The sequence below is a fragment of the Notamacropus eugenii genome, chromosome 3 (genome assembly GCF_028372415.1).
Source record: "Notamacropus eugenii isolate mMacEug1 chromosome 3, mMacEug1.pri_v2, whole genome shotgun sequence".
NCBI classification, from domain to species: domain Eukaryota; kingdom Metazoa; phylum Chordata; class Mammalia; order Diprotodontia; family Macropodidae; genus Notamacropus; species Notamacropus eugenii.
The window spans coordinates 229,431,239-229,458,817 of NC_092874.1; the positions used below are offsets into that span (position 1 = coordinate 229,431,239).

At 39.0% G+C, this 27,579-nt stretch overlaps 1 protein-coding gene and 2 pseudogenes across 1 annotated transcript in view; 2 read left to right on the top strand and 1 right to left on the bottom strand.

Annotated features, from left to right (window-relative positions):
• Window positions 1-624: 624 nt before the first annotated feature.
• On the top strand, window positions 625-1,535 carry LOC140531987 (olfactory receptor 10P22-like; annotated as a pseudogene).
• A 10,950-nt stretch (window positions 1,536-12,485) lies between these two features.
• Window positions 12,486-13,413, top strand: LOC140531415 (olfactory receptor 10P22-like; annotated as a pseudogene).
• A 12,014-nt stretch (window positions 13,414-25,427) lies between these two features.
• LOC140534196 (olfactory receptor 2AP1-like) overlaps window positions 25,428-27,579 on the bottom strand; it is a 55,773-nt gene continuing 53,621 nt past the window's right edge. Inside the window, exon 5 of the mRNA XM_072654940.1 lies at window positions 25,428-26,926. Within this exon, the coding sequence (XP_072511041.1) occupies window positions 25,874-26,809 (936 nt within the window). The 5' untranslated portion in view covers window positions 26,810-26,926 and the 3' untranslated portion in view covers window positions 25,428-25,873. The remainder of the gene's footprint in view (window positions 26,927-27,579) is intronic.

Below are 27,579 nucleotides of genomic sequence, written 5' to 3' on the forward strand. Positions count from 1 at the left end.
AAGAGCCACATGGGAATGGCTGCTAGCAGCTGTTACCTCTAACAGGGTCTCTGGGAGAGATACCCATGGGTGATAGGGACCATATCTGAAGGTAGAAGCTTTCCACATTCTTTCTCTTTATTTTATGTTTCATTCTGTGTGACTCAGTGTTCCTCTGTTTCTTTTTTGCTTTCTCCTCACTTCTCTCTTCTTTCTTTCCTCCTGGGTTCTTTCCATGCTCTCCCCCTTTTCTTCTGTCTTTTCTCCCCCTCTCATAATTTTCTATTCCTGCTTATATCTGTTCACATTTTCAGTTACTTTTAATCCTGAATGACTGAGTTTATTGCTCACAAAAAGAAAAACTTTGTGAGGTGGAAGGGAGCACCTTGATGTTACATACCACAACTTGCTTCCAGGTTAGATCCTATTTTCCTTCTAATAAGTTAAAAATAATTTATATTACCGTTATCTCAGAAATGACATTCTAATATCAGATGGCTCATCCATAACCATCTCCATGCTTGGGAAATTCTTTTCTTTTCTAGCCCAAACTTGTCCTACTTCAGAAGTTTGTTTATTTCTTTCTCTTCTTTGGTCCTATAAACTACTCTCTTTGGTCTTGTCCCTAGATGCAGACATAGGGACATGGATGATGACAATGGGACAGCAGTGACTGAGTTTATTTTGTTGGGATTTTCATACTTGGGGGCCTACCAGAGTGCCTTGTTTTGGGGAGTGCTCTTTGTTTACTTGGTCACCTTGCTGGGCAACTCCCTGATCATCACCCTAACCCTTCTGGACCCAGCCCTGAGCACTCCCATGTACTTCTTCATTCGACATCTCTCTATGATAGAGATCCTCTACACCACAGCCATTGTGCTTAGGATGCTGACTTACCTCCTCTGCTCTCATCCTGTGATTTCTCCTGCTAGCTGCTTCACCCAGTTGTATTTCTTTGTCCTCTTTGGCAGTGCTGAATGCTGCCTGCTCACTGCTATGGCCTATGATCATTATGCTGCCATTTGTCAGCCCCTGCATTATGCCATGTTGATGAATCGACAGGTATGTGTGGGAATGGGTGCTTCCTATCTGATGGGTATCATCACAAGCACCACCCTCTCCATATGCATCTATACCTTGCCCTTTCATGGCACTAACATTGTCCACCATTTCCTATGTGATGTTTTGCCTATTTTGAGACTGTCAAGTGGAGACACATTTTGGGGTGAGGTTGCGAATCTTGCTCTTGCCTTCCTCTTTATCATGACTCCCTTTGCTCTCGTCATATTTTCCTTTGTTCACATTCTCATTACCATCCTTGGGTAGCCTCTGCTCAGGGCCACCAAAAAGTCTTCTCTACCTGCTCTTCCCACCTAATTGCTGTCATACTGTTCTTTGGGACTGGGACCATTGCCTACATGAAACCAGGAGCCAATGATACTCAGGACGTGGACCAACTTGTCTCCCTTTTCTACACAGTTGTAACTCCTATGCTCAACCATTTTATCTACACCCTGAGGAACAAGGAGGTGATGGGAGCCCTAAGCCACAAGTAAGAAAACATCTTTGAAGTCTGTGCATGGTCCAGTGGTTGGCTTGGTTTCCTTTCTGGTGTGTTTACAGATGCTTCCAGATGTTTTCTTTTTCTTTAAATTTTATATTTTTCAAGTAGCAAATATTTCTTTGCTTTTCCACCGTCATGCTTTCCAGTAAAGGGAAAAGAAAAAACAAACTCTGTGTTGCAATATGGATAGTCAAAGAAAATAAATTTCTAAATCATTTCTGCCCCAAAGTGCATATCATCACACCAATTTCATCTTCTGCACCAACCTGTCCTGATCATTGTAAAAGGAGGGGGCCCCAAACTCCTAGATCTTTTACATAGTAGGGGGATTTCCATATGGTTAAGGTTGAGATGGGCCTCCTCTTTCAGAAGGACATCTTTCCTTTTCTGAAGATCTCAGGTATCTCTGTCAGTTTGTGTCTAACATCCTGATTTGGTAGCTGTTTTCAGGTTTGTACTTCAAGTGAAGGCTGATTGAACAGTTTTGGAGGGATGTTCTGCTATGTATTGGAGTAGAGGGACTAGGAAGCCTGAGTCTGAAGGACATAAACATGCATCTTGAAGTCTTCAAATAGAAGGGCAGTGGTTGGGGTGGAGGAGATTGTGAGATGGACACTGACTTCTTAAGATTGCTTTTAACATTACTATTCTGTGATTTGAATTCTGTGGTAATATTAGTTTCTGTTTAGTATATGCTGGGTCCAGTGCTACTGTTTGAGAGGGATTCACCTGGATTAAAGAACTCAATTTAGTTTGAATATGATTTGTCAGGTTTGACATACCTCAGGCACCACTGCCTGTGGGCTTGGGACCCCTCTCTGCACTAGAACCTTATAATGGAGCCCTCTCCTTCCTCTGTGGTTAGGCATTCCATTGACTGTGTTCAGTGACAGCAACTGCTTTGATGGTCAGAACTATAACAGGTAAGCTGAAAAAATTTCCCAGTGACAGGGAGTATTCCTGTCAATTGAACACGCATTTCTTAAGTACTTATTATGTGGAAATCGTTGTAAAAGGGTCTGAGGATATTGAGAATCAGATATAAGAAGGTCTCCTTTAAGCAACTTAGATTTTACTGGAGGAGATGCAGAGTTTGGCTTTATCTAAATTAGGAGGTAAGTCTTGTTTAGATTGCTTCTGTCCAGCTCCTCTGATTTCCATCATCACTATGAAATGAACATTCCCTGTCCAGATCTATTCATTTGCAGTCTTTAACTCTATGAAGTTCTGAGTCCTACTGTGAACTTGGATGGATCTACGACCTGTGTCTAGCTGCCTTGGTTGTGGCATCAGCAGATCTGAACTAAACTGTAGCTTTAACTCATTCTGCCGTATCTAAAAAGATCACCTTAATGATATTCTGGTGGTTGTTATTTTCTAAACCCTCAGACAGTTTCTTAGACTCAGTCTTAATTTCTTTTTGGAATCTATTTGGGTTGAGTGACTTGGCCATGATTACATAGTTAGAAAGTGTTTAATGCTGAAGTTGAACTCAGGTCTTCTTAACTACTGGACTGGTACTGTATTCAATGTGCCATGTAGCTGACTTTAGCCATAGAACTGTCCCGAGGCACAGGTTTGAACATGTCACTCCTTTGTTGAAGAACATTTAGTGGCTCTCTTTTATTTCTAGGATAAAATTTGATGCCTGTGTTTGGTATTTAAGGCCATTCACAGTTTGGCTCCAACCTATTTTTCTGGAGGAAATAAACATTGCTCTCTACCATGGACTCTATGTTCTAGCCAAACTGGTCTATTAGCTTCTCTCCAGATATGAGAGTACAGCCTCTAATTTTCTCCTCCTTTCAAGGCTGGTTCCTATATCTGGAGTGTGCTCCTTCATTTCTGTCTCTTAGAATCCTCAGTTTTCAAGAAGGATTAGTTTGAGGGTGAGGATGTCCTACACGAAATCTTTAATAATCTTTCACCCCCAATCCTTGGTATTGTCCCCCTGAAATTACTATCGCTATACATTGTCTTTCCTTATCTGTGTGCCTCCTAACTTACTTCAGAAGAATGTAAGATCGTTAAAGATAGAGACCATTTCCCTTTTGTTTTTATTTCTATTCTTAACACATTTCCTGGCACATAGTGGCATTACATGGATACATTAAAATTTAATTGCATTCTTTCTTCTTTTGGTAATTGTGCTATGCCTCCCTCCTTGATCTTTGACTTGGAATGGTTTTGATCTGCTGTTCAGAGGGGATGAAGTACCATTCTGTCTCTTCTATTATGGCCAGGTCTTGTTGAAGGTAAACTTGAAACATGTAGTTCCAGTTGTTAGCATATGTGCATAGCCATTAATCATAGAGCCAGAGAAGGCAACCTGATGACCAAAGTGACACACTGCCCACACTTACAAGCACTGGGCAGCCTTTGTCACACCATGAAGGTCAAGGAAATATGCTGTTTGATGTCAATAACTGTTTGGCTTATTTATTGCAAAAGGAAGGATATGAGCATTTTGCAAACATCTGCTATGTGCTACGTGCTTTCCAGATATTATACGGGGGAACCCTGAATTGTGAATGTTTCTCAAGGCTCAGAAAGGAGATCATATGGAAGACAAGGACCCTTAGTCATTTCTCTCTGGTTTGGATTGAGAACAGTGAGTGTAGAAGGGGACATGAGGCTAAAACCAAGGAAGAGTTTTATGATAAGGTTAGTTCCCTCCACAAGCTGTCATTCACCTTTCCAGATTTTTTAATCATTTCATTTTTTTCCTTCCACTATTTTCCAGGTAAATTGACTTTTCAATCTCCTATCTTTGTTTTTTTTTTTTCCAGGATGTACTCCCATGTTGGAATGCACTTTGTTCTCATCTTCATCTTTTAGAATTACAAGTTTTCTTTGAAATACAGTTTCAGTCTCATTTCCTATATCATCTTTTTCTTAATCTTTCCAGTTGCTAGTGCTTTTGCCCTGGCCCACCAAAAAAATTTCTATTTATTTTCTACAGGCATATATTCTATCTTGCATAGAAATAAATCCTCTGTATTGGCAAGGATTGTGTCATTGCTTTTGTCTTTGTATCCCTGGCATATGGCACCATGTCTGGCAAATAAGAAGTGTTCAATACTTTCTTGCTATTCCAGGTAAAGATGGCCATATGAAAGGTTCAGTGGACTCAACTCTTCCACCTTTATTCCAGTGATGATTTAACAAGAGAAGCAGATCAATCACTAACCCTTAAATCCAAAGTGATCCTTCAGGATCCTTCACCCTTCAGGAGGGTGATTCATCCAAACCAGGGTAAAGGAAAAAAAATGAGCCGAAGCTAAGAGACCTGGAACTAGAAACAGTCCAAAAGTTTTCAGCTCAAGGAATTCCTAGAAGAGCCCTGACTTGTTGGGATTGGAAGCTCAATTCCGTGTGGACAGTCTCAGGCGGGTAAAGGTGGGAGCTTCTAAATCTTAGAGCTCTCACGAGACTGCCCCAGGAAACGGCAGGGGATCGAGGTGAACCGAGCTATCTCGAGTAATTCCGCCTCTTCCCGTGAGAAACGTGATGGGAGAGAGATCTCCCCACCCTCGAGATTGTCCCGGATCTGGGCACACCTAGTTACCTAACAGCACGGTATTCAGATGCAAAACTATGCAGCTGAAGGTTAAGTAGGATTGAGGAAGCCTGAAAGCTCTCTTAGCACGTGAGGAGCCAAGAGGACAGTAGGCTCCGCTTTCTTCTTTCCTCTCTCCCCTCCCCCTCTCTCCCCGCTTGTACTTCTACTTCCAATCCCTTAAGATCTTAGCCTCCTTAGGAAATCTCCCCCTCTTCCTCCTAAGGAAGACCCCCTGCACTTATAACTAGACCCTGAAATAAAGCTCAACCCTTGTTCGACTCTGGAACGTCCTTTCTCTCATATGAGCATTCGGTTTTGGCCAACCAAAGACCTCAGAGGTGAGGTAAGAAGACTCGGGTAGCCCACACAGGCCTTTAGGCCTGGCACTGACTGGACAAGCTCCATCAGTAGAGTGGATCGGTAGTTGTCCTGAGAGAGCACAGAAGAGGCAGAATCTTGATGTTGAAAGCTTTGGAGGAGAGAGAAGACCACCCAGTGTTCTGATCAGGGAGAGCCACCCACCAAGCTTTAACTTCAAAGTTGGAATGAATGAAGAAGTGGCCTAAGGAGGTAACTTAAAAAGAATGCTCTCAAGGAAAAGAATGGGAAGGGAAGAAATACTAGGGAAAAAATGAGATAGGGGAAGGAACTTACTATTTCACATAACCAGAGGATTATGATGAGGAGTCTGTAAATATGGAGGAAGACAAGGAGGAATATGTGATGTGAACCTCACTTTCCTCTGAACTGTACAATAGAGGGTTTAACACAGTCTCTCCCTCTCTCTCTCTGTCACACACACACAGACACACACACTCACACACACTCAGAGTTTTGATGCACAAATACATTCAATTTAACAGGGAGTATCTGGATAGCAGGGGAATGGGATTGTTTAGAGACAATGTGACGATGGTCCAAGCAAAACAAAATCTAGTGTGGATGTGATGGATAATGAAGAGGAAATTCAGGAGAAAGGAAGAATAAGAATTTAAGTTGGGGACTAGGTAAGAGGAAGAAAAGAAGAGCAATGGGGCAAAGAGATCACTTCAGTTATAGATCACTGAATGTTAAGCAAATTTCTCTTTTTACCACCTTCTTTGTAAGGAGAGGTTATGGGGCAAAAAAAGAAAAGTGTAAGAGGACAGGATGGAGGGAAATATCAAATTGATAATGATAACCACAAATAGGAATGTGATGAAATCACCCACAAAATGGGAGAAGGTAAGAATATAGTTTAGAAAACAGAGTCCAATGAGTTGTTTACAAGAAACACATAGACTCATACAGAATTATCTAACATCTGGGGGAAAATTTAATTCTGCTTCAGGTGAATTTCATTTTGTTTTTCTCAGTGAATTTAAAAACGCAAAGATAGCACTCATGATTTCAGACAAAGCAAGAGTAAAAATAGACAGGATTAAAAAGGTAAACAAGGAACTTCATTCTATAGCAATTCACCATGAAAAATGAATCAATACTACTACTTCATATATGAAGAGGCACCTAGAAGTAGCTGGGTGGTGCTTTTGGGTAGAATGGTAGGCCTGGAGTCAGGATGACTAGAGTTGAAATCTGGCCTTGAGACACCCACTAACTATGTGATCCTGGGCAAGTTTCTTAATGTGTCCTTGCCTCTATTTCCTGTTTTATAAGTATTGGGATAATAATATCACCTACTTTTCAGAGTTGTTATTAGAGTGAAATAAGATAATATCTGTAAGGTGCTTAGCACAGTTCTTGACTTGTAATTGGTACTTAATCAATGTTTATTCCTTCCTTTCCTGTCTATCTAGTTGCACTGAATGGTATAGCATCTGAATACTTCTAGGCAGGTAGCTAGGTTAGGTAGCTAGGTAGTGCAGTTAGTACAGTGTTGGAGTTAGGAAGACCTGAGTTCACATCCAGCCTAAGGCCTTTATTTTCTGTGTGACCTTGTGGTAGTCACTTAATCTCCATCTGCCTTAATTTCCTCATTTTAAATGTAGGAGTAATAATTGTACAAACCTATGTCAAACATATTTGGGTTTCACTTCTAGATAACTGCAGAAAAGCAAATATTGCAATTGTTTTTCATACAAATCATTTGGTTTTCCAGTATAGATAAAGTTCTATTTATAATATACTGTAGTCTATTAAGTGTGCAATGGTATTGTGTCTAAAAAAGTCAACACACTTAATACGTCAAAGGACAAATCACAGAACACTAGATAATTTCATCGAAGCAGATGGCAGCAATGAGATAGCAATAATTCTGTGATTCAGGAGAAGCAAACTTAATGGAAAATATATATATCTAAACTCTTTCTTAATCTGAAGACTGAAAGATTGGAAAAATGACCTGTTCATGCCTCTAAAATAATCTGCAAAGCAACTAATCAAAAAGCCCCAAGTAAACGCTAACCTCGAAATCCTGAAAAATCAAACAAAATACTTAGAAATTTGAAATTAAAGAACAGCCACAGTTCAGGAAATTCAGAGGTAAAACCAGGTGCTGACATTATAACCAAAGCAAATCACATAGCTTAGATTAAATGAGCAAGAGGAAAACCTAATGGACAGAATCAAAACTGAAAAAAAAGAGAATTGAGACGAAAATGAAGACAAAATAAAAGAAATTACAAAAATCTATCTTTGCCAATTGTAAGCCAACAGAACTGTTAACATTGATGATATTCATGGATCTGTACAAAAATTCTAAACGTTCAGATTAATTGGACAAGAAATAGTCAACTTAAATTATCCTTTTTCAGAAAAAGAACATAAATTAGTCATAAATAAACTCTCAAAGTGAAGCAAGATGGATTTCCATGTGGATTCATCAAATATTCAAACAACTATTCATTCCAATGTTACTTAAACTGTTTACAAAAAGAGGAGAAGAATGAATTCTACCAAACTCTTTCTACTGTACAAATATTGGCTTGATATCTAAATGAGACACATAGAAAAAATAAAGAGAAAAATGTGTCATTATCTTTAATGATTATATAAATAAGTAAAATATTATCAGTGAGGTTACAGGAACAAATTTAAAAAGATTATATGCTATGTTCAGGTTGTATTTATATTAAAAATACTATGTCCAACATATGTAAAACTATAAACATTACAGGCTGTGTTAGTAACAAAAATACTAAAAATGACATTTTATTCATATAGTTGAAAAACTTTAAAAAATATATATAGTCTATTTATTTTTCACTCTTCAAATTCACTTCCACAAGGATTTGAATTCAAAATTTTCTCCCCACCTCCCCCCACCTCCATTGCTGGACAGCATCAACCCCATCCACCCTTTTCTCCAGTCTCTCCTCCCTTCTATGACCCACCGTTGTTCCATCCCACTTCCCCTCTGTTTTCCTATGGGGCAAAATAGATTTCTATACTCCATTGCTTTACAGCTTAATATCCAGTTACACGTTAAAACAATTTTTAACATTCATTCTTAAAGCTTTGAGTTCCATATTCTCTCTCTCCCTCCCCCTGCCACCCTCATTGAAAAAACAAGCAATTCAATATAGGTCATACCTGTAACAATGTAAATCACTTCCATAATAGTTATGTTCTTAAAGTCTAACCAAATTTCCCTCTGTCCTATCCTACCCTCCATTTATTCCATTCTATTCCTTGACCTGTCCTCCCACAATAATATTTGCTTCTGACTATCCCTTTTCCCGATTTGTGGTCCTTTCTATTTTCTTCCCTCTCCTACCCTCTTACCCCCTGTCTTCCTCCAGGGTAAAATAGATTTCCATATCCAATGGAGTGTGTGTTATTCCCTCTTTAGCCAAATCCCATGAAACTAAGGCTCAGTTATATCCTTTCATCTCCCTCCTCTTCCCCTGCATTGTAAAAGTTATTTCTTACCTCTTTTATGTAAGATGATTTGCTACATTCTACCTCTCCCTTTCTCTTACTCCTAGTACGAACAGTAAATTTTATTTTTTTAAGTATTCTCTCTTCATATTCAGCTCACCTTGTGCAGTCTATGTATGTATATGTACATATACATATGTACACATATACACCCATGTACATATACATACCTACACATATATAATGTACACATACATACATAGCCAAACACATCTACATATATATATATATATTCCCTTTCACTACCCTAAGAGTGAAAAAAGATCTCATGAATTACAAATATCATTTTGCCATGTAGGAATGGAAATAGTTCAACTTTATTGAATTCCTTAAGGCTTATCTTTCCTGTTTACCTTTTCATTTTTCTTTTGATACTTGGATTTGAAAACCGAATTTTCTATTCAGCTCTGGTCTTTTCAAGAAGAATGCTTGGACGTCATTTATTTCATTGAAATTCCATTTTTTCCCCTGAGGTATTTGTTATACTCAGTTTTGCTGGGTAGGTGATTCTTGGATTGAATCCTCTCTCCTTTGACCTCTGGAGCATCATATTCCAAGCCCTTTGATCTCTTAGTGTAGAAGGTGCTAAATTCTGTGTTATCCTGATTGTGTTTCTGCAATACATGAAGTTTTTCCTTCTGGCTGCTTGTAATATTTTATCCTTCACCTGAGAACTCAGGAATTTGACTTCAATATTCCTGGGAGTTTTCCTTTTGGTATCTCATTTAAGAGGTGATATCAGTGAAATCTTTCCATTTCTATTTTCCCCTCTAGTTCCAAAATATCAGGGCAGTTTCCCTTGCTAATTTCATGGAAGATGTTGTTTGACTAGTTTTCTGATCATGGTTTTCAGATAGACCATATATATATATATATCAACACATGTATATATCTTATATAATATATGTTTTAGGTATTCTATGGGGAGGGGTTGATTAGGTCACCCCTGATCAATTAAGTTTCCATGAAATGCCATGATGAGATTTCAGAATGTAAGGAGCAGATACCTGCATTCCCACTTCATGTCTGAAGAAGACCATGCCAACGGAGAGATGATGACATGACTTGTACTTGACTTTGTTTTGAGTGAGGGAGGGTTATGCAAGGTCACCAACCTCACTCTCTCCTCCTAAGCCATCTGGGACCAGTGACTGCATATTCATTAGTATGACTGGAGATGGCCCAGGACACAATGGGAGACTTTGGCCTCTTAAGGCTGATCTTTTCAGGTATTCACTTAGAGGGAGGTAATGCCCATTGCCTGAATAGGCCTCTTTAAGAAGCAGTCAGGTAATGGCCATTTTGATGAATGGAAGAAAAAGCTACTAAATTAACAGAAACTGTTACTAGTACTAATCACTCTAAAGCAGCCTTTAAGTGGAGCTTGAACAGGGACCTACTGTTTTCCAGTCCATGAGCTTTTCAGTGCACTATGTTTAAAATTTTGGGAATGAGAAGGAAACAAGGAAGGATGGAAAGAAGGAGGGAAGGAAGGAAGCAAGGAAGCACATTTAGCCAGTAAACCCCAAAGACCCAAGCAAAGTGGTGTGGAAGACCAAGGGGAAAGGATGAGTCAGGCTACTTAAATGTCTGGGTCCTCAGTGAGGCAACTCTGTCTAGTCACATTCTACGTCTGTCCTTCATTCCTGAAGATCATGGCATCAGAGAATTGATGACATGACTTACATTTGACTTTGTTTTGAGTGAGGGAGTACTGTGCAAGGTCACCAATCTCACCATCTGTTCCTCTAGAAGAAGATAACCAAGAAATTAAAGTATTAATATGTTTCCATTTCAGATTTTTGAGTAATTGCATTTACAGTTTGAGTGACTCTCCATTAGGAGGTGGGATGAAATGTTTCAGTCAACATAAAGGAAGGTTGTGTCTCTGGTCATAGAAGAATAACCTAGTCCATGGAAGGCAGATTTCTGCTAGTCCAGATGAGAGCTATATGTAAAAACCTAGCTCATAAGAGAATGTCAAAGCTCTCAGTGGTGCCTCCACTGCCCAGTTTTAGTTACTCTCCTTGTCTTAGTATCTTAGCTTTTTTCTCCCCTGCCAATTTGCTGGCAGAGGTAATGGCAGAAGCTGGCAGCTGCTGTGGCAGAAAGGACACAGCACTGCTGCTTCTGGTGACATCCTCCAGTTTTCTCTTCCCCGGTTTCCTTCTTTTTACTCTAAGCTTCTAGCTTATGGTGGAGTGGTAGTTATGGTTATCTCCAAATTTGTATCACAGTTGCTATGCTGTCTTCCCATCTGTCTGCCAGGCTTCTTTCCAGCTTGCCCTGAATTGATTTTTTTAAAAAAAATTTACTCAGCTCCTCATTCTTCAGAGCAATGTGAGTTTGTTGCTTCCTCCCTTTGTATGAAGAGAATAAGACTTGCTTGTCAATCAAATTCTGGTTGTTTCCATCTGTATTGAGTGTTAACTGCCTAAAGGAAAACTAGATGATTTCCATCTTGACCAGCAGGCATGTGTCTTCAGAATTCCCATCTTCCTAACATCCTGCAAAAGCATCTAGCTCAGACTCAGGGGGTAGCATTGGGTGTGTATTTGCTTCTCTCTGGACCTCCATTTCTTCATAGACTTGAGATATTTTCTCCATCTCTAGTCTTTTTGATGGAATATGGGTGACAGAGATGAGACTGATGTGTCTCTTGATTTAGATCTCTGTACCTATCTTGCAGCTAACTCAGGGAGTACAAGGACTTGGATAGGTACTGTTTACTTCTCTTTAGCAAAGTCAGGGAGTAAGGGCAAAGCTTCCCTTCTTACTTCCTTCTGTCTTGTATACTACAGTCAGGTCTCCCTTTTTCCTGCTTCCCACTCTGGGGATCATGGATCCCCATGGGCTTTGGCTCAGGGACAGTACACTAGAGAACCACTTGGGGTTGGCTGATAGCAGCTATTACCTCTAATAGGGTCTCTGGGAGAGACCCATGGGTGATGGGCATCATATCTAAAGGTTAAAGCTTCCTGTATTCTTTCTCTTTATTTTATGTCCCACTCTGTCTGTCTCAAAGTGTTCCTCTTTTTTTCGCTCTGTCCTCAGTTTTCTCTCTTTTTCTTTTTTTACTCCTTTCCTTTCTCCACTCTCTACCCTTTTCTTTTCTTTCTGTCTTTTCTCTCTCTCTCATATTGCTTTATTCCTTCCTATATCTGTTCACATTATCAATTACCTTGAATACCGAAAGACTGAGGTTTTTGTCCATAAAAACGAGAGGTGGAAGGGACCACCTTGATGTTACATAGTGCATCCTTTTTCCAGGTTAGATCCTATTTTCCCTGTGATAGGTTAAAATATAATTTATGTTTTAGTTTTCTCAGAAAGAATATTTTAATACCCCACTGCTCATCCATCACATTCTCCACACTTGGGAAATTCTTGTCTTCTCTATCCTGTATCTCTCTTACTGAAGCAGTTTGTCTATTTCTTTCTCTTCTTTGAGCTTACGAACAGCTCTCTATTGATCCTGTCCCTAAATGGAGATTTAGGGACATGGATGATACTAATGGCACAGTAGTGACTGAGTTTATTTTCTTGGGATTCTCATATTTGGGGGCCTACCAGAGTGCCCTCTTTTGGGGAGTGCTCTTCATCTACTTGGTCACCTTGCTGGGCAACTCCCTGATCATCACCCTTACTCTGCTGGACCCAGCCCTGAGCACTCCTATGTATTTCTTCCTTTGACATCTCTCTATGATAGAGATCCTCTACACTACAACTATTGTGCCTAGGATGCTGAGACCTTCTCTTCTCACATCCTGCCATCTCTCCTGGTACTTGTTTTACTCAGATGTATTTCTTTGCCCTCTTTGGCATTGCTGAATGCTTCCTGCTCACTGCCATGGCCTATGACCGTTATGCTGCCATTTGCCAGCCCCTGCGTTACGCAGTGATAATGAATTGACAGGTATGTGTGGGAATGGTGGGTGCTTCCTATCTGATGGACATCATCACAGGAACCACCCACTCCATATGCATCTATACCTTGCCCTTTCATGGAACTAACATAGTCCACCATTTCCTATGTGATGTTTTGCCTGTTTTAAGACTGTCAAGTGGAGACACATTTCGGGGTGAGGTTGCAAATCTTGCTCTCACCTTCCTCTCTCTCATGACTCCTTTTGCTCTCGTCATATTTTCCTACATTCGCATTCTCATTACCATCCTTGGGGTAGCCTCTGCTCAGGGTGGCCAAAAAGTCTTCTCTACCTGCTCTTCCCACCTAATGGTTGTCACACTCTTCTTTGGAACTGCCATCGTTGCCTATATGCAACCTGAACCCAGTGCTACTCAGGACACAGACCAAATCATCTCTCTTTTTTACACAGTTGTAATTCCTCTGTTCAACCCTTTTATCTATACTCTGAGGAACAAGGAGGTGATGAGAGCCCTGAGGCGCAGGTTAACCAAACACCTTTGAAGTCCTTGCCTGGTGCAGTGGTTTGCTTGGCTTTCTTTTTGGTGAGTTGATACATGCTTCATAATCTTTAGTTTTTCTTCAAATTGTATACTTTTCAACTATCAAACATTTGTTTGTTCTTCCACTCCTATTCTTTCCACCAAAAGAAAGAGAAATACGAAATCCTTCTTGCAATATATATGTGTGTGTGTGTGTGTGTGTGTGTGTGTGTATAGCCAAAGAAAATAAATTCCTAAATCCACTTTGCCCCAAAGTATGTGTCATTCCTCTTATTTGGTGTTCTGCACCACCATGTCCTGATCATTATAAAAAGAGGAGGGCCTGAACTCCTAGATATGTGGCATAGTAACGGAATTCCTGGAGAATTATGATTGAGATGGGTCCCCTCTTTTGGAACGACATCTTTTCTTTTCTGAAGTTCTCAGGAATCTCTGTCAAGTTTCATCTAACATTCTGATTTGGTAGCTATTTTCAGGTTTGTGCTTCAGGTGCAGGCTGAATCACCATTTTTGAAGGGATATTCAGGTATGTGTTGGAGTAGAGGGACTAGGAAGCCTGTGTCTGAAGGACATAAGCATGAATCTTGAAGTCTCTAAATAGAAGGGCAGTGGTTGGAGTGAAGGAGGTTGTGAGCTGCACACTGACCTCTTGAAGATTATTTTAATACTGAAATTCTGTGATTTGAATTGTGTGGTAAGATTTGGGGGTATGCTTTGAGTATATAAGTGTGTGCTGAATCTATACCTTCCATTTAAGTGGGATTCACGTGGATTAAGGAACACAATATAAATGATTTAGTGTATGATGTACCAGCTTTGTCACTCCTCAGACACCACTCACTGATGGCTTGGGACCCCTCTCTGTACTAGAACCTGCCCTTCTCTTCCTCTGTGGTAAGGCACTCCATTGGCTGTGTTCAGAGTCAGCAACTACTTTGGTGGTCAGAACTATAAGATAATAAGGTGGTCAGAACTATAAGATAATAAAAGTTCACCAATGACAGGGAGTATTCCCATCAGTTGAACAAGCATTTATTAAGTCCTTACTACGTGGAAGTTATTGTCCAAGGGATTGAGGACACACAGACACAGATTTAATAAGGTCTCCTTTAAGGAACTTAGATTTTTCTGGAGGAGATGCAGAATTTGTCTTGATTTAAATTAGTAGGTAAGTCTTGTTTAGATTGCCCTTGTTTATGGCTGCTTCTCTCCAACTCTTCTGATTTCCATTATCACTATGAAATGAATGTTCCATGCCAAGATCTGTTCTTTTGCAATCATTAACTCCATGAATTTCTGAGTCCTACTCTGAACTTGAATGGATCTATACAGCCTGTGTCTAGCTCCCTTGATTCTGGCATCAGCAGGTCTGACCAAAACTCTATCTCTTACTCACTTTGCACTATCTGAAAAGATCACCCTAATGAGATCTTGGTGATTGTTATTTTATGATCACTCAGATCATTTTTCAGACTTACAGACTTAATTTCTTTTTGGAAGCTATTGGGGTTGAGTGATGTGCCCATGTTCACATAGCTAGTAAATGTCTAATGCTGGATTTGAACTCTGGTATTCTGGACTCCTGGGCTATCCTGGGTCCTATCTAGTATGCCATGTAGCTGACTTGTCCATCGAGCAGTCCCCAGGCACAGGTTTCATCATGTCACTCCTTTGTTGAAGAACCTTTAGTGGCTCCCTTTTATTTCTAGGGTAAAACATCAACTCTTTTGTTTGGTATTTAAGCCATTCACAGTCTGGCTCCAACCTATTTTTCTAGAGGATATAAACATTGCTCCCTACTATGAACTTTATGATCTAGCCAAACCAGTCTATTTGCTTCTCCCCAGATATGATAGTACAGCCCCTAATTTCTCCTCTTTTCTGGTCTGTTTCCTATGTCTGGAGTGTACTCCTTCCTTATTTCTGTTTCTTTGAATCACTATCTCTCTATCCGGATGAGTTTGAGGGTGATTATGTCCTACATGAAATCTTTAACAATCTCTCCCCACAGTCATTGATATTGTCCTCCTGAAATTACTTTCTATATTTCCATATCTGTGTGTCTTTTGTTTTACCTCAGAAGAATGTAAAATCCTTAAATCTAGAAACGATTTCCCTTTTGTTTTTATATCTATAATTCTTAACACAGTTGCTGGCACATAGTAGAACTAAGTAGAAACTTAATTTAATTACATTTTTTTCCACTTTGGATAAGTGTGGTATTCTTCCCACCTTGATCCTTGACTTGGGATACCTTTGATATGCTGTCCAGAGGTGACCAAGTACAACTCTTGGTTTCTTCTTCTATGGTCAGGTCTTGTTGAAGGGCAACTTGGAACACGTAGTTCCAGTTGTTAGCAAATGTGCATCGTCACTAATCACAGAGTCAGAGAAGGCAACTAGATGACCAGAGTGATCCTGCTCACATGTATGACCACTGGGCAGCCTTTGTCACACTATGAACATCAAGGAAATATGCTGCTTGATGTCAATAACTGCTTGGCTTTTTTTTTTTTTTGTAAAAGGAAGTATATGAGCACTTTATAAGCATGTACCAAAATGTGCTAAGTGCTTTCGAGATATTACATGGGGGAATTCTGAATTGTGGATATTTCTCAAGGCTCAGGAAGGAGATCATATGGAAGACAAGGCACCTCCATCCTTTGTCTCTGCTTTGGATTGAGTACAGTGGTTGTGGGAGGAGGCATGAGGCTAAAATCAAGGATGCTTTGTAAGTGCTTATGATAAGAAGGTTAGTTCCCTCCACAAGCTGACTACCATTCACCTTTCCAGACTTATTGCTCATTTCAATTTTCCCTCCTACCATGTTCTAATTTAATTGATTGTTCATTCTCCTATCTTTGTTTTTTCTCACGATGTACTCCCATGTTGGAGAACACTTTGCTCTTGCCTTCATCTTTTACAATTCCTTGTTTCCTTCCAGACTCAGTTCAAGTCCCATTTCCTACATCATCTTTTTTCCTGATCTTTCCAGCTACTAATGCCTTTGCCCTGGCCCACCAAAGTAACTTCTATTTATTTTGTGTACACATGTATTCCATCTCTCTATAGAAATAGACCCTCCTTATTGATAGGTATTATATCATTTCTTTTGCCTTTGTATCCTCAGCATCTGGCACAGTGTCCTGCATGTAGTAAGTGCTTAATACTTTCTTGGTATTAACAGGTAAAGATGGGCATGTGAAAGGTGCAGAGGACTCAACTCTTCCACTGATTTCTCCAACAATGATTTAGAAAGAGCAGCAAATCAATCAATAACCCCTAAATCCAAAGTGATCCTTGAAGAAACTGATTCATCCAATCCAGGGTAAAACAAAAAGAAGCTAAGAGCCCTGGAAGAGGAAGCAGTCCAAAAGTTTTCTGCTCAAGTAAGCCACAGAAGTGCCCTGACTGGGCAAACTCCAGCAGTAAAGTGAATCAGTATTAGCAGCAGAACTGTCCTGAGAGGGCACAGAGGAGGCCAGATCTTGACCTTGGAAGCCTCAGAGGGGAGAGAAGACCACCGAGTGTCCTGATCAGGGACAGTCACCCATCGAGCTTTGACCTCAAAACTGGAATGAAGGAAGAAGTTGCCTAAGGAGATGACTTAAAAAAGAATGCTTTTAAGTAAAAGGATGGGAAGGGAAATAGGAAAAAATGAGGAAATAGGAGAGGGGACTTCTTATAGCATATAGCCACGGGATGAGGATGATGAAGAGTCTATAAATATGGAGGAAGGGAAGGGGGAATGTGTGATGTAAACCTCACTTTCATCTGAACTAGACAATAGAGTGTTTAACCTAGTCACACACACACGCACATACACACACACACGGAATTTTAGTTTTGGTGAATAAATACATGCACCTCAGGAATCAAATATCACAATAGCAAGGGAATGAGGTTATTTGGAGGTAGTGTGCAGGTGGTCTAAGGAAAACAAAATCTAGTGTGGATGTGATGAATCATGAAAAGGAATTTAAGGAGAAAAGAGGAATAAGAATTTGAGTTGGGTGCTAGATAAGAGGAAGAGAAGAGGAGCAGTGTGGCAAAGAGATCACTTCAGTTATAGATCACTAAATGGTAAGCAAGCTCCTCTTTTTACCACCTTCTTTTTAAGGAGAAGGTGTGGGGAAAAAAATAAAAAAAGACTAAGAGGACAGGATGGAGGGAAATATGCAACTGATGATGATAACCACAAATATGAATGGGATGAAATCACCAACACAATGTGAGAAAGTAAGAATGTAGTTTAGAAAGCAGAGCCCATTGAGTTCTTTACAAGAAACATACAAATTCATACAGAATTATACTGAGTCTGGGTGAAAATTTACTTCTGCTTCAGGTGAATTTCATTTTGGTTTTTCAGGTCAATTTAAAAAAGCAAAAGTAGCAATCATGATTTCAGACAAAACAAGAGTAAAAATAGACAGGATTAAAAGAGGTAAACAGGGAAACTTCATGCTATTTCAATTCACAATGAAAAATTAATCAACGTCACTACTTAATACATAAAGAGGCACATAGAAGTAGCTGGGTGGTGCCTCTGGATAGAATGGTGGCCTGGAGTCAGAATGACTAGAGTTCAAATACGATCTTAGAGGCACCCACTAATCATGTGATCCCAGGCAAGTTTCTCTATGTCTCCTTGCCTCTATTTCCTCATTTATAAATATTGGGATAGTAATATCATCTATCTTCCAAAGTTGTTATTAGAGTGAGATGAGATAATATCTGTAACGTGCTTAGCACAGTTCTTGATTTGTAATTGGTACTTAATCAATGTCTATTTCTTCCCTTCCTATCTATCTAACTGCATTGAATGGTATAACATCTGAATACTTCTAGGCAGATAGGTGTTAGGTAGCTAGGTAGTGCAGTGAGGAGAGTATGGGAGTCAGGAAGACCAGTTCAAATGAAGTCTTAGGCATTTTTTTTCTGTGTCACCTTAGGCTAGTCACTTAATCTCCATTTGCCTTTATTTCCTGATTTTAAAAGTAGGAATACTAATTGTTCAACCCTACCTCAGAGATATTTGGGGTTCACTTCTAGTTTACTGCAATAAAGCAAATATTCCAATTGTTAGTCACACAAATCATTTGGTTTCCCAGTGCATATAAAGTTCTATTTATAATATATTGTTGTCTGTTAAGTGTGCAATGGTACTGTGTCTAAAAAATTCAACACAATTTATAGGTCAAAGGACAAATCACAGAATACTAGATAATTTCATGAAAGCAAATGGCAACAACGAGACAGCAAACTTTTTTTGTAATTCAGGTAAAGCAACCTTAATGGAAAATATAAACCTCTAAACTCTTTCTTCATCTGAAGACTGAATAGTTGTAATATTGACTGGGCCATGCCTCTAAAATAATCAGCAAAGCAACTATTCAAAAAACTCCAAGTAAACACTAAACTAGAAATCCTGAAAAATGAAGGAAAATACTGAGAAATTTGAAATTGAAACAACAGCTACAGTTCATGAAATTGAGAAGTACAACCAGAAGCTGGCATTATGACCAAAACAAACAACATAGCTAGTGGATTAGATTAAGTGAAGAAGGGACAAATCTAATTGCCAGCATCAAAAATGGAAAAAGAGAATTCAGAAGAATTGAAGAAAAAATAAAAAAGTTATTAAAAAATCTATCTTGTCCAATTTTATGCCAACATAATTGTCAATATTGATAATCTTCATGACTTTCTACAAAAATACAAAAAGTTCTGATTAATTTGATTATAAATCATGAATTTAAATTATCTATAATTATCATAAGAAAGTAAATTAGTCATAAATAAACTCTCCCAGTGAAACAAGATTGATTTACATGTGGATTCATCAAACATTCAGAAAACCATTCATTTTAATATTATTTAAACTATTTACAAAAGAGGTGAAGAATGAATTCTACCAGACTCTTTCTATTGTACAAATATTGGCTTGATATCTAAACCAGACACATAGAAAAGAAAAAGGGGCCCATGTTTCATTATCCTTACTGATTATAAAAAATTAAGTAAAATATTAGCAGTATGGTTACTTCAACAAAGGAAAAAGATTATATGCTATGTTCAGGATGGAATTATTTTAGAAATACTGAGTTCAACAGATGCAAAACTATAAACATTACATACTGTGTTAATAACAAAAAGAATAAAAATGACATTTCATTCATATAGTTGAAAAACTTTTTGTAAAAAAAACATATAATTTATTTGTTGCTTCTTAACATTCACTTCTACAAGAATTTGAATTGAAAATTTTCTCCCCATCTTCTCCCACCTCAGGACAGGATGCACCCCATCAAGTCCTCCCTCCAGTTTGTCCTCCCTTCTATGACCCACACTTCTTTCTCCCTCCTTCCCCTCTATTTTCCTGTAGGGCAAAATAGATTTCTATACTCCAGTGCCTATATAGCTTAATTTCCAGTTGCATGCTAAAACAGATTTTAATGAGTTCCTTAAGGCTTCTCTTTCCTGTTTACCTTTTCCTGTTTCTTTTGATTCTTATATTTGAAAGTCACATTTTCTACTTAGCTCTGGTCTTTTCATCAAGAGTGCTTGGAAGTCCTCTATTTCAGTGAAATTCCATTTTTCCCCCTGAAGTATTATACTCAGTTTTGCTGGGTAGGTGATTCTTGGTTTTAATCCTATCTCCTTTGACTTCTGAAATATCATATTCCAAGCCCTCTGATCTCTTAGTGTAGAAGCTATCAAATCTTATGTTATCCTGATTGTATTTCTGCAATACTTAAATTGTTTCTTTCTGGCTGCTTGTAATATTTTTTCCTTGACCTAAAATTTGGTTAAAATATTCCTAGGAGTTTTCTTTTTGGGTTCTCTTTCAGGAGATGATCAGTGAGTTCATTGCATTTCTATTTCACCCTCTGGTTCTAGAATATTAGCGCACTTTTCCTTGATAATTTCTTGGAAGATGATGTCTAGGCTCTTTTTTTGATAGTGGTTTTCAGGTAGACGAATGATTTTTAAATTTTCTCTCCTGGATCTGTTTTGTAGATCAGTTGTTTTTCCAATGAAATATTTCACATTGTCTTTTATTTTTTTCATTCTTTTGGTTGTTGTCTTATCATTTCTTGATTTCTCATAAAGTCATAAGCTTCCATCTGTTCCATTCTAATTTTTAAAGATCTGTTTTCTTCAGTTAGCTTTTGAACATCTTTGTTTCTTCAGGGCTCAACTTAGGTGACACTTAGTCCATGTAGACTTACCTATTCTTCCTACCTCATCGTCCCGGTTATTATTCTCTTCCTTCTCAAACATTACAAAAGTACCTTGTCGGGATTTGTCCTTTGCTCCCTTTCCTTCTTGTGTTGTATTATTATACTTACCTTCATAGGTGAGGAAGTGTTCTGTTTTTGACTTTGTGTCAGCGCAATTCCTTCCACATAATAGTCACCTAATAAATGGTTTTTGAAATTAATTAATCTTGTATTGAAAGAGAGAGGTGAAGATTGCTTTCCCCAGCATGTTACATTTAGACCTTAAATAAGATCAAGAGAATCAAACTGTTGGGAAAACCAGAAATCAATATGGAAGAAATTAGGTTTACATAACCACCTTACATTATTTTCTATAATATATTCTAAATGAATATACCACCACAATATTAAGGATCATACTATAAAAATAAGTAGAGGAGAAGCTGATCATATACTTCTTGCAGCTATGTTAGGGGATCCTTTGTTAACCAAAGGATAGAGCAATTGCAAAAGATAAAATAACTAACTTTGACTATGTGAAACTGAAAACTTCTGCACAAACAAAACTAGGTTAAGACAGAACTGGTTGAATGTGAAAGAATTATTTGTGTCGTATTTCCCTGACAAAGATTTGATATCAGAGCTCTGTGGGTGTATGTATATATGTGTGTATATGAATAATATATGTATTTTATTTATATATGCATATGTGTACACACATACACAGAAAACAAAAAACAATTCCTTAATAGATAAGTGATCAAAAGATATGAATAGTTTTAAAAAGAATTGCAAACTATTAACAATCACATAAAAGAATGCTTAAAATCGCTAATAACAAGAGAAATGCAAACCCAAACAACCTTCATTTTTCACCTTATGCCCTGAAAATTGACAAAAGTGACAAAATAAAATGGGAATAGGCAATGTTGGAAAGGTTGAGAGAAAATGGATATTAGTGCATTGTTGGTGGAGTTGTGATTCAGTACAACCATTCTGGAAAGCAATTTTAAATTATACAGATAAAGTAACTAAAATAACCTATGCACGTTTTGACTCAAAGTTTCCATTACTAGGCTTATACCCCAAGGAGGCCATTAATAAGATGAAAGTCTACATATAGCAGCACTTTTTGTGATAGTAAAGAATTGTAAACAATGCAGACATATTGATGCATGAAATGGTGAATATGATGAATACGGAAAAAGCATGTAAATGTCTACATGAAGTGATGCAGAGTGAAGTAAACAGAGCCAAGCAAACAACGTATATAATGGCTATGTCAATCTAAACAGAAAGAATCCCTACAAAACAAGTTAATGGGGCAAAATCATAAACAAGCACTGGTTGTAATAAGAGTTACATCAAAACACCTCCACTCCGTTATTTTCACAGGTGTAACATGTGCACCTTTCTTCCATATTGCAAATATTTTCAGATTTCTTTTGAATGTATCAGTTGTGCTGATTTTTTCCTTATTCTTTTTTTAAAAAAAATATCACTTGTTATATGGGATAGCTTTCTTGGTGGGAGAGGAGTGGAATGCTGAGGAAAATTATGGAGATGTAAAAAATTCCAAAATACCTTCATAAAAAAACAATTAAAAATAAGATCAGGAGAGATATTGATTTTTCTCACTGACTGTAAAGATGAAGTTCAGTTTTTTCTCTGAAAAAAATCCATGGGAATGGGCACTGTCTCTTCCTGTCCAGCCATATTGGTCTTCTCTTCATTCCCCACATTTAACATCCTATCTCCCATTTCTGAGCCTTTGAAGTAGCCATCCTCCTTATCTGGAATGCATTTTCTCCTTACCTTCACCTCATAGAGTTTCTTTATTCCTTAAAGTTGCAACCCTAGTGCCATTTCCTGTGTGAAGCCTTTCCTAATTTCACCCCTCTCCCCTGCCCCAGTTACTAATACTCTCCCTCTCTAACTACCTTGTAAGTAGCTACTTTGTATACATATATATGTGTGTGTGTGTGTGTGTGTGTGTGTGTGTGTGTGTGTATTTCTTAGTCTTCCCAATTATAATGAAAGCTTCACATGAGTGGGAATTATTTCATTCTTTGTACTTGTGTTACCATAGTTTAGCTATATTGAGCACACAATCCTCTGTGAACAAAAAAGTCATGCACCAACATTCCCTCCACTTTGCTCTTGGTTTGTAGTCTTTTCAAGTTGCAAAATTTACCTTCAGTGCAGTAGCTGACCTTGATGCCATGTTTGTCCATGCTGAACATGCCTGAAAACATCATGCTGAAAAGCATGGGAGAAAGCACACAGGCTTCTTTCACTCCATGGGAAAGCATGAGAGTATTGTCCTTTATCCAGAATCTGGGCAAGCATGTTGCCATGAAATTGATGTACAATACCAATGAACTTCTCCAGGCAACCAAATTTTGACATAATTTCCCATAAATTCTCATGACTGACTGTATCAAGGGCCTTGGTCAGATCTACAAACATTGTGCATAGACCTCTGTTTTGCTCTTGGCATTTCTCCTGTAGGTGTCAAGCAGCAAACACCATATCAACTTGGCCTTTTCTGAAGTCACATTGGCTGTCAGGTAAATGACCATTTTCCAGGTGAAAAATTAGTCTATTAAAGAGGACTCTGGCAATGACTGAGAGAGAAATGCCCCCCTGTGATTGTAACAGGACAGTCTATTTCCTTTACCTTTATAGAGATGAACAATGGTGCCCCTGAACTCTCAACGTCTCTCTTAAGAACACTGGAATTGATTGCGTGAATTGGGAGACACTGACACAAGACTGCATAGCATGGCATGCCTTCATCAGAGAAAGTGTTGTGCTTTACAAGCAAGGCAGAATTGAAGTACATCCAAAAAAAATGGGAGATGTGAAAATTTAGAGAATCCACCCCTAATGTTCACATGGACTATTTGTGCCTAATCTGTGGTAGAGTATTCTGAGCTAATATTGGTCTGATCAGCCACAGTTAGAGGCATTGTAACTTGACTCTAACATAGTGATGTCATTTTGATCCTCTTCAAGAATGAAGGATAGTAACCAACCAACCAATCATAGTTTATAATAGTTCCTGGCATGTAATATAATTTTTTTTGTTTCTTTATTGATCCCAACCCCTCCTCTGGGTTCTCCAGAGGTGTGGTAGATAGTATCAGGAGACAAGATGGCCTGGGTTGGATATTTCATTGTACTTAAGCTTTGCACTGAAATGGAGTCAAGCTAATTTCCTTCATTGACCTTGGTAGGTAATGGGTTTCCTCTCCCTAGAGATCTTCAAGTTCAACTCAGATGACCAGTTGTTGGCAATATTGTAGGGAGAAATCCTACTGAGGTAGGCATTAAACTAGTTGGCTACTGCAATCAATTCTGAGATTTTATAATTCTGTGATTTCTTAGGGTGGACCCATGAGGGCTTTTCCATTGCTGTTATTTGTTTTCAGAGAGGACCAGTGACACCATAGGTGATGTCTTCATTTATGAATGAATTGGATTTAAGTGAGGCAAAGCTCCAGGAAATCTCTCTTCCAGAATCATTGAAATCCAGTAGTAGGACAAAAGTCAGGATGACTGGTGATGGCTTAGATTGCAGTAGATGTGGCATCTTCAATGTCTGACCTAGCTTTAAGGGCTCCACCATGCCTCATGTAGCTGCCTTCATAGTCATTGGAACAAATTGTTCTCATCCATCTGTTTCATGAGGTGGAGGTCTTCACATGCTTGCGATACTCTCCTAACTCACCAAAGGGTTTGAGGCTTACTTATTACCCTCAACCTGGTTTAGCCAGTCTACCAAGGTGGTGTTGCTACTGTTTGGCTGCTCATGCTACAGCTTCTTGGAGCCACAGATGAGAGTTGGGTGAAGAGTAAACACCAAAGGTGGATAAGTAGCCCTGAATAGGGCTTGACAAACCCTCAGAGCAAAGATATTAGTTCTCCTGGAACACCCCACACCTCACTTCTCTATTAATTAGCTGAGGAAGGACCTCGGGCCCTGTGGGGCCTTCTCATTCTCTCAAACCCCTCATTTTTTTTTTCAGTTCTTGACTGACTCAGGCCACACTTTGGGACCATTGGTACCCATTTATTATTACTATTTTCTCTTGGCAATAGCAAAATAGACTCCAGGCTCTCTATAAAAGAAGGATCCCTACTGAAAAGCAATACAACATATCATATTTAAAGACCACCCTCCCCATGTATGTAGCCTCCCTTGTCCTTTCCCCGAGGGAATAATCCAGTTCCTCCCTAGAAGCCTGTGGGAGAGGTAATTTTTAAACAGACATTTTTAATCACTCATGGCACTCTTTGTTCGAGTTCTCAAAAAAACAGGCAAGTCTCTTGAATACTTTGGGACTTGGTTGCCTGTTTTGTAAAATCATGGTGTTGGACATCACAAACTGGCTTCAACTTGCCTTTCTAATCTTGTCACACGTTATTACTCTTTCATCACTTTTTGTTCAGTCAAACTGTCCATCTTTGTATTCCTCACACATTCCTCACACACTCTTTTGTCTTTGTGCCCTTGTACTGCCTGTCCCCCAACACAATCTCACATTTACCTCCAGTTTTTGAACCTCCAGTTTCCTTCAAAGCTCAGCTCAAGCACCATCATTACAAAGACTTTCTTGATCTGTTTCCTTCCTGCCCCACTTCTAGTCTCATAACCTTGTACACACAGACACAGAAACAGGCAAAGACACAGGCACAGACACAGACACAGACACACACACACACACACACACACACACACACACACACGCTGTATCCTGTGATAGAATATAAGCTTCCTCAGAGCAGGGACTGTTTCATTTTTGTATTTGTATTTCCATTGACTAACACAGTGCCTGGTATATAGTCAGTACTTAATAAATGTGTAGTGATTGATGATTTCCAGGGTTTCTTCTGTGTTTGTCTGTGATCCTTAGGCTAGTTGGGGAAGTTGTGGGACATAGCTTTCCATACTTCCTATGCTGACTGTGTTCTGGGAGGTAGAAAGAGACTCTGTCTAGGACAATCAGTTAAGAAGGGCGTTTCCTTCATAGGCTAACAAGGAATTTTCCTTGTGTTTTAGAGATAATCTATACTTGCCAGGTGTGGAGAGAAGGGAACATCTGTGGCCTGACCTCTTTAGACCCTGCTTCTTGGGCCCAGTTGCTGTGCATTTATTCTGTGGAGGCCTCTCCACTATGTTCTAGGCAGCATTCTTAGCCCAAAAGGAGAGAAAACTGCTTATCTGGGCTTTTCTTATTTGTTTTGGAGTCGAGTAAACTTCTTAACTAGGTCCTTCACCACCTGCTTGACTTGCTGGTTCCTGAGGGTGTAGATGAAGGGATTCATTAAGGGGGCAATAATTGTATTGATTAGTGACACTCCCTTGTTGAGGTCAACCCCTTTTCCTGGTGAGGGTTTGACATACATGAAGAAACAGCTGCCATAGCACATGGACACAACAACAGCATGAGAGGAGCATGTGGAGAAAGCCTTCCTCCTCTCCAGGGATGATGGGATTTTAATTATTGTCCGGATGATCTGGACATAGGATATGGTGATCAGCACCAAGGTGCTGAGGAGGGCTACCAAGGCCAAAGTGAAGTCCACCATCTCTAGTGCCTTTGGCCCACTACAAACCACTTCCATCAGAGGTGTGTAGTCACAGAAGAAGTGGTTGATGTGGAAGTCACAGAAGGGAAGCTGGCTGGTCAGGACCAGAGGAACAATGATGAAGGAGAAGCCAGCAAGCCAACAGGTGAGGATGAGCTGATTGCAGATTTTGCTGCTCATAAGGGTTGGGTAGTGAAGGGGCTTGCAGATGGCCACATAGCGGTCATATGACATGGCAGTGAGGAGGAAGAATTCAGTGGCTCCAAGAAAGATATGGAAGAAGTCTTGGGTGATACAGCCTGCAAAGCTAATAGTCTTGGTCCCTGTGGCGATGTTGACCAACATCTTGGGGATGATAACTGTCTGGAACCAGATCTCTAAGCAGGACAGATTCCGGAGAAAAAAATACATTGGGGTCTGTAGACGGGTATCTAATAGTGTCAGAGTGATAATAGTCAAGTTGCCAGAAATAGTTACCAGATAGGCTAGCAGCAGGAGCAGGAAAACTATCATTTGCAGGTCCTCGGTATCTGTCAGTCCTTGGAGGACAAACTCAGTTATTCTGGTTTCATTGCCCATCGTGGGCTTTGGTCATTTCCCTGTCATGCACAAACATGGAACAAATGAGACAGGACAGAAGTTTTCTTCTTCCCTCCGTTGGGAATATTTATATATTTGGACTATCAACACCAAGACCTGCAAAAATCAAAAAGAAAACCTTCATTAAACACAGGACAAGGAAATTCCAACATCAATATTCCTCTTTGATTTCTCTATAAAATACAGTTACCCCTTCCACATTGCAACTTTCCCCATCATGGGGAATATATATGTATATATATATATATATATATATATATATATATATATATATATATATATATATATATATATATATATATATATGTATGTATATGTATATGTATATATATATGTATGTATGTATGTATGTGTATGTATGTATGTATATGTATGTATGTATGTATACACATACACACACATACATCATGGGTTGGCATAAGAAATTAGATGGGAAACTTTGAGGACTTTTGCAAAGCTGGCAGGAGACACATAAAAAGCTTAGGAATGCAGAAATGCATTAACTGTATGGATATTATTGTATAATATCAATACATTTTATCTTTTAATACTATACTAATTCAAACTTTTTCTCTGATATGAAGGTCAGGCCAAATAGCTTTATCAGGATTTTCCAGATTGGGTGGGTGGGGGGCACCACATCCCTCACCCCCATGATGTATATACAAACTGCAAGCAGCTATAGAAATAGAAAGAAGTGGGGGTGGGGTGGGGAAGATAATGAATTCTTATCAAGGGTATTTGTGTTA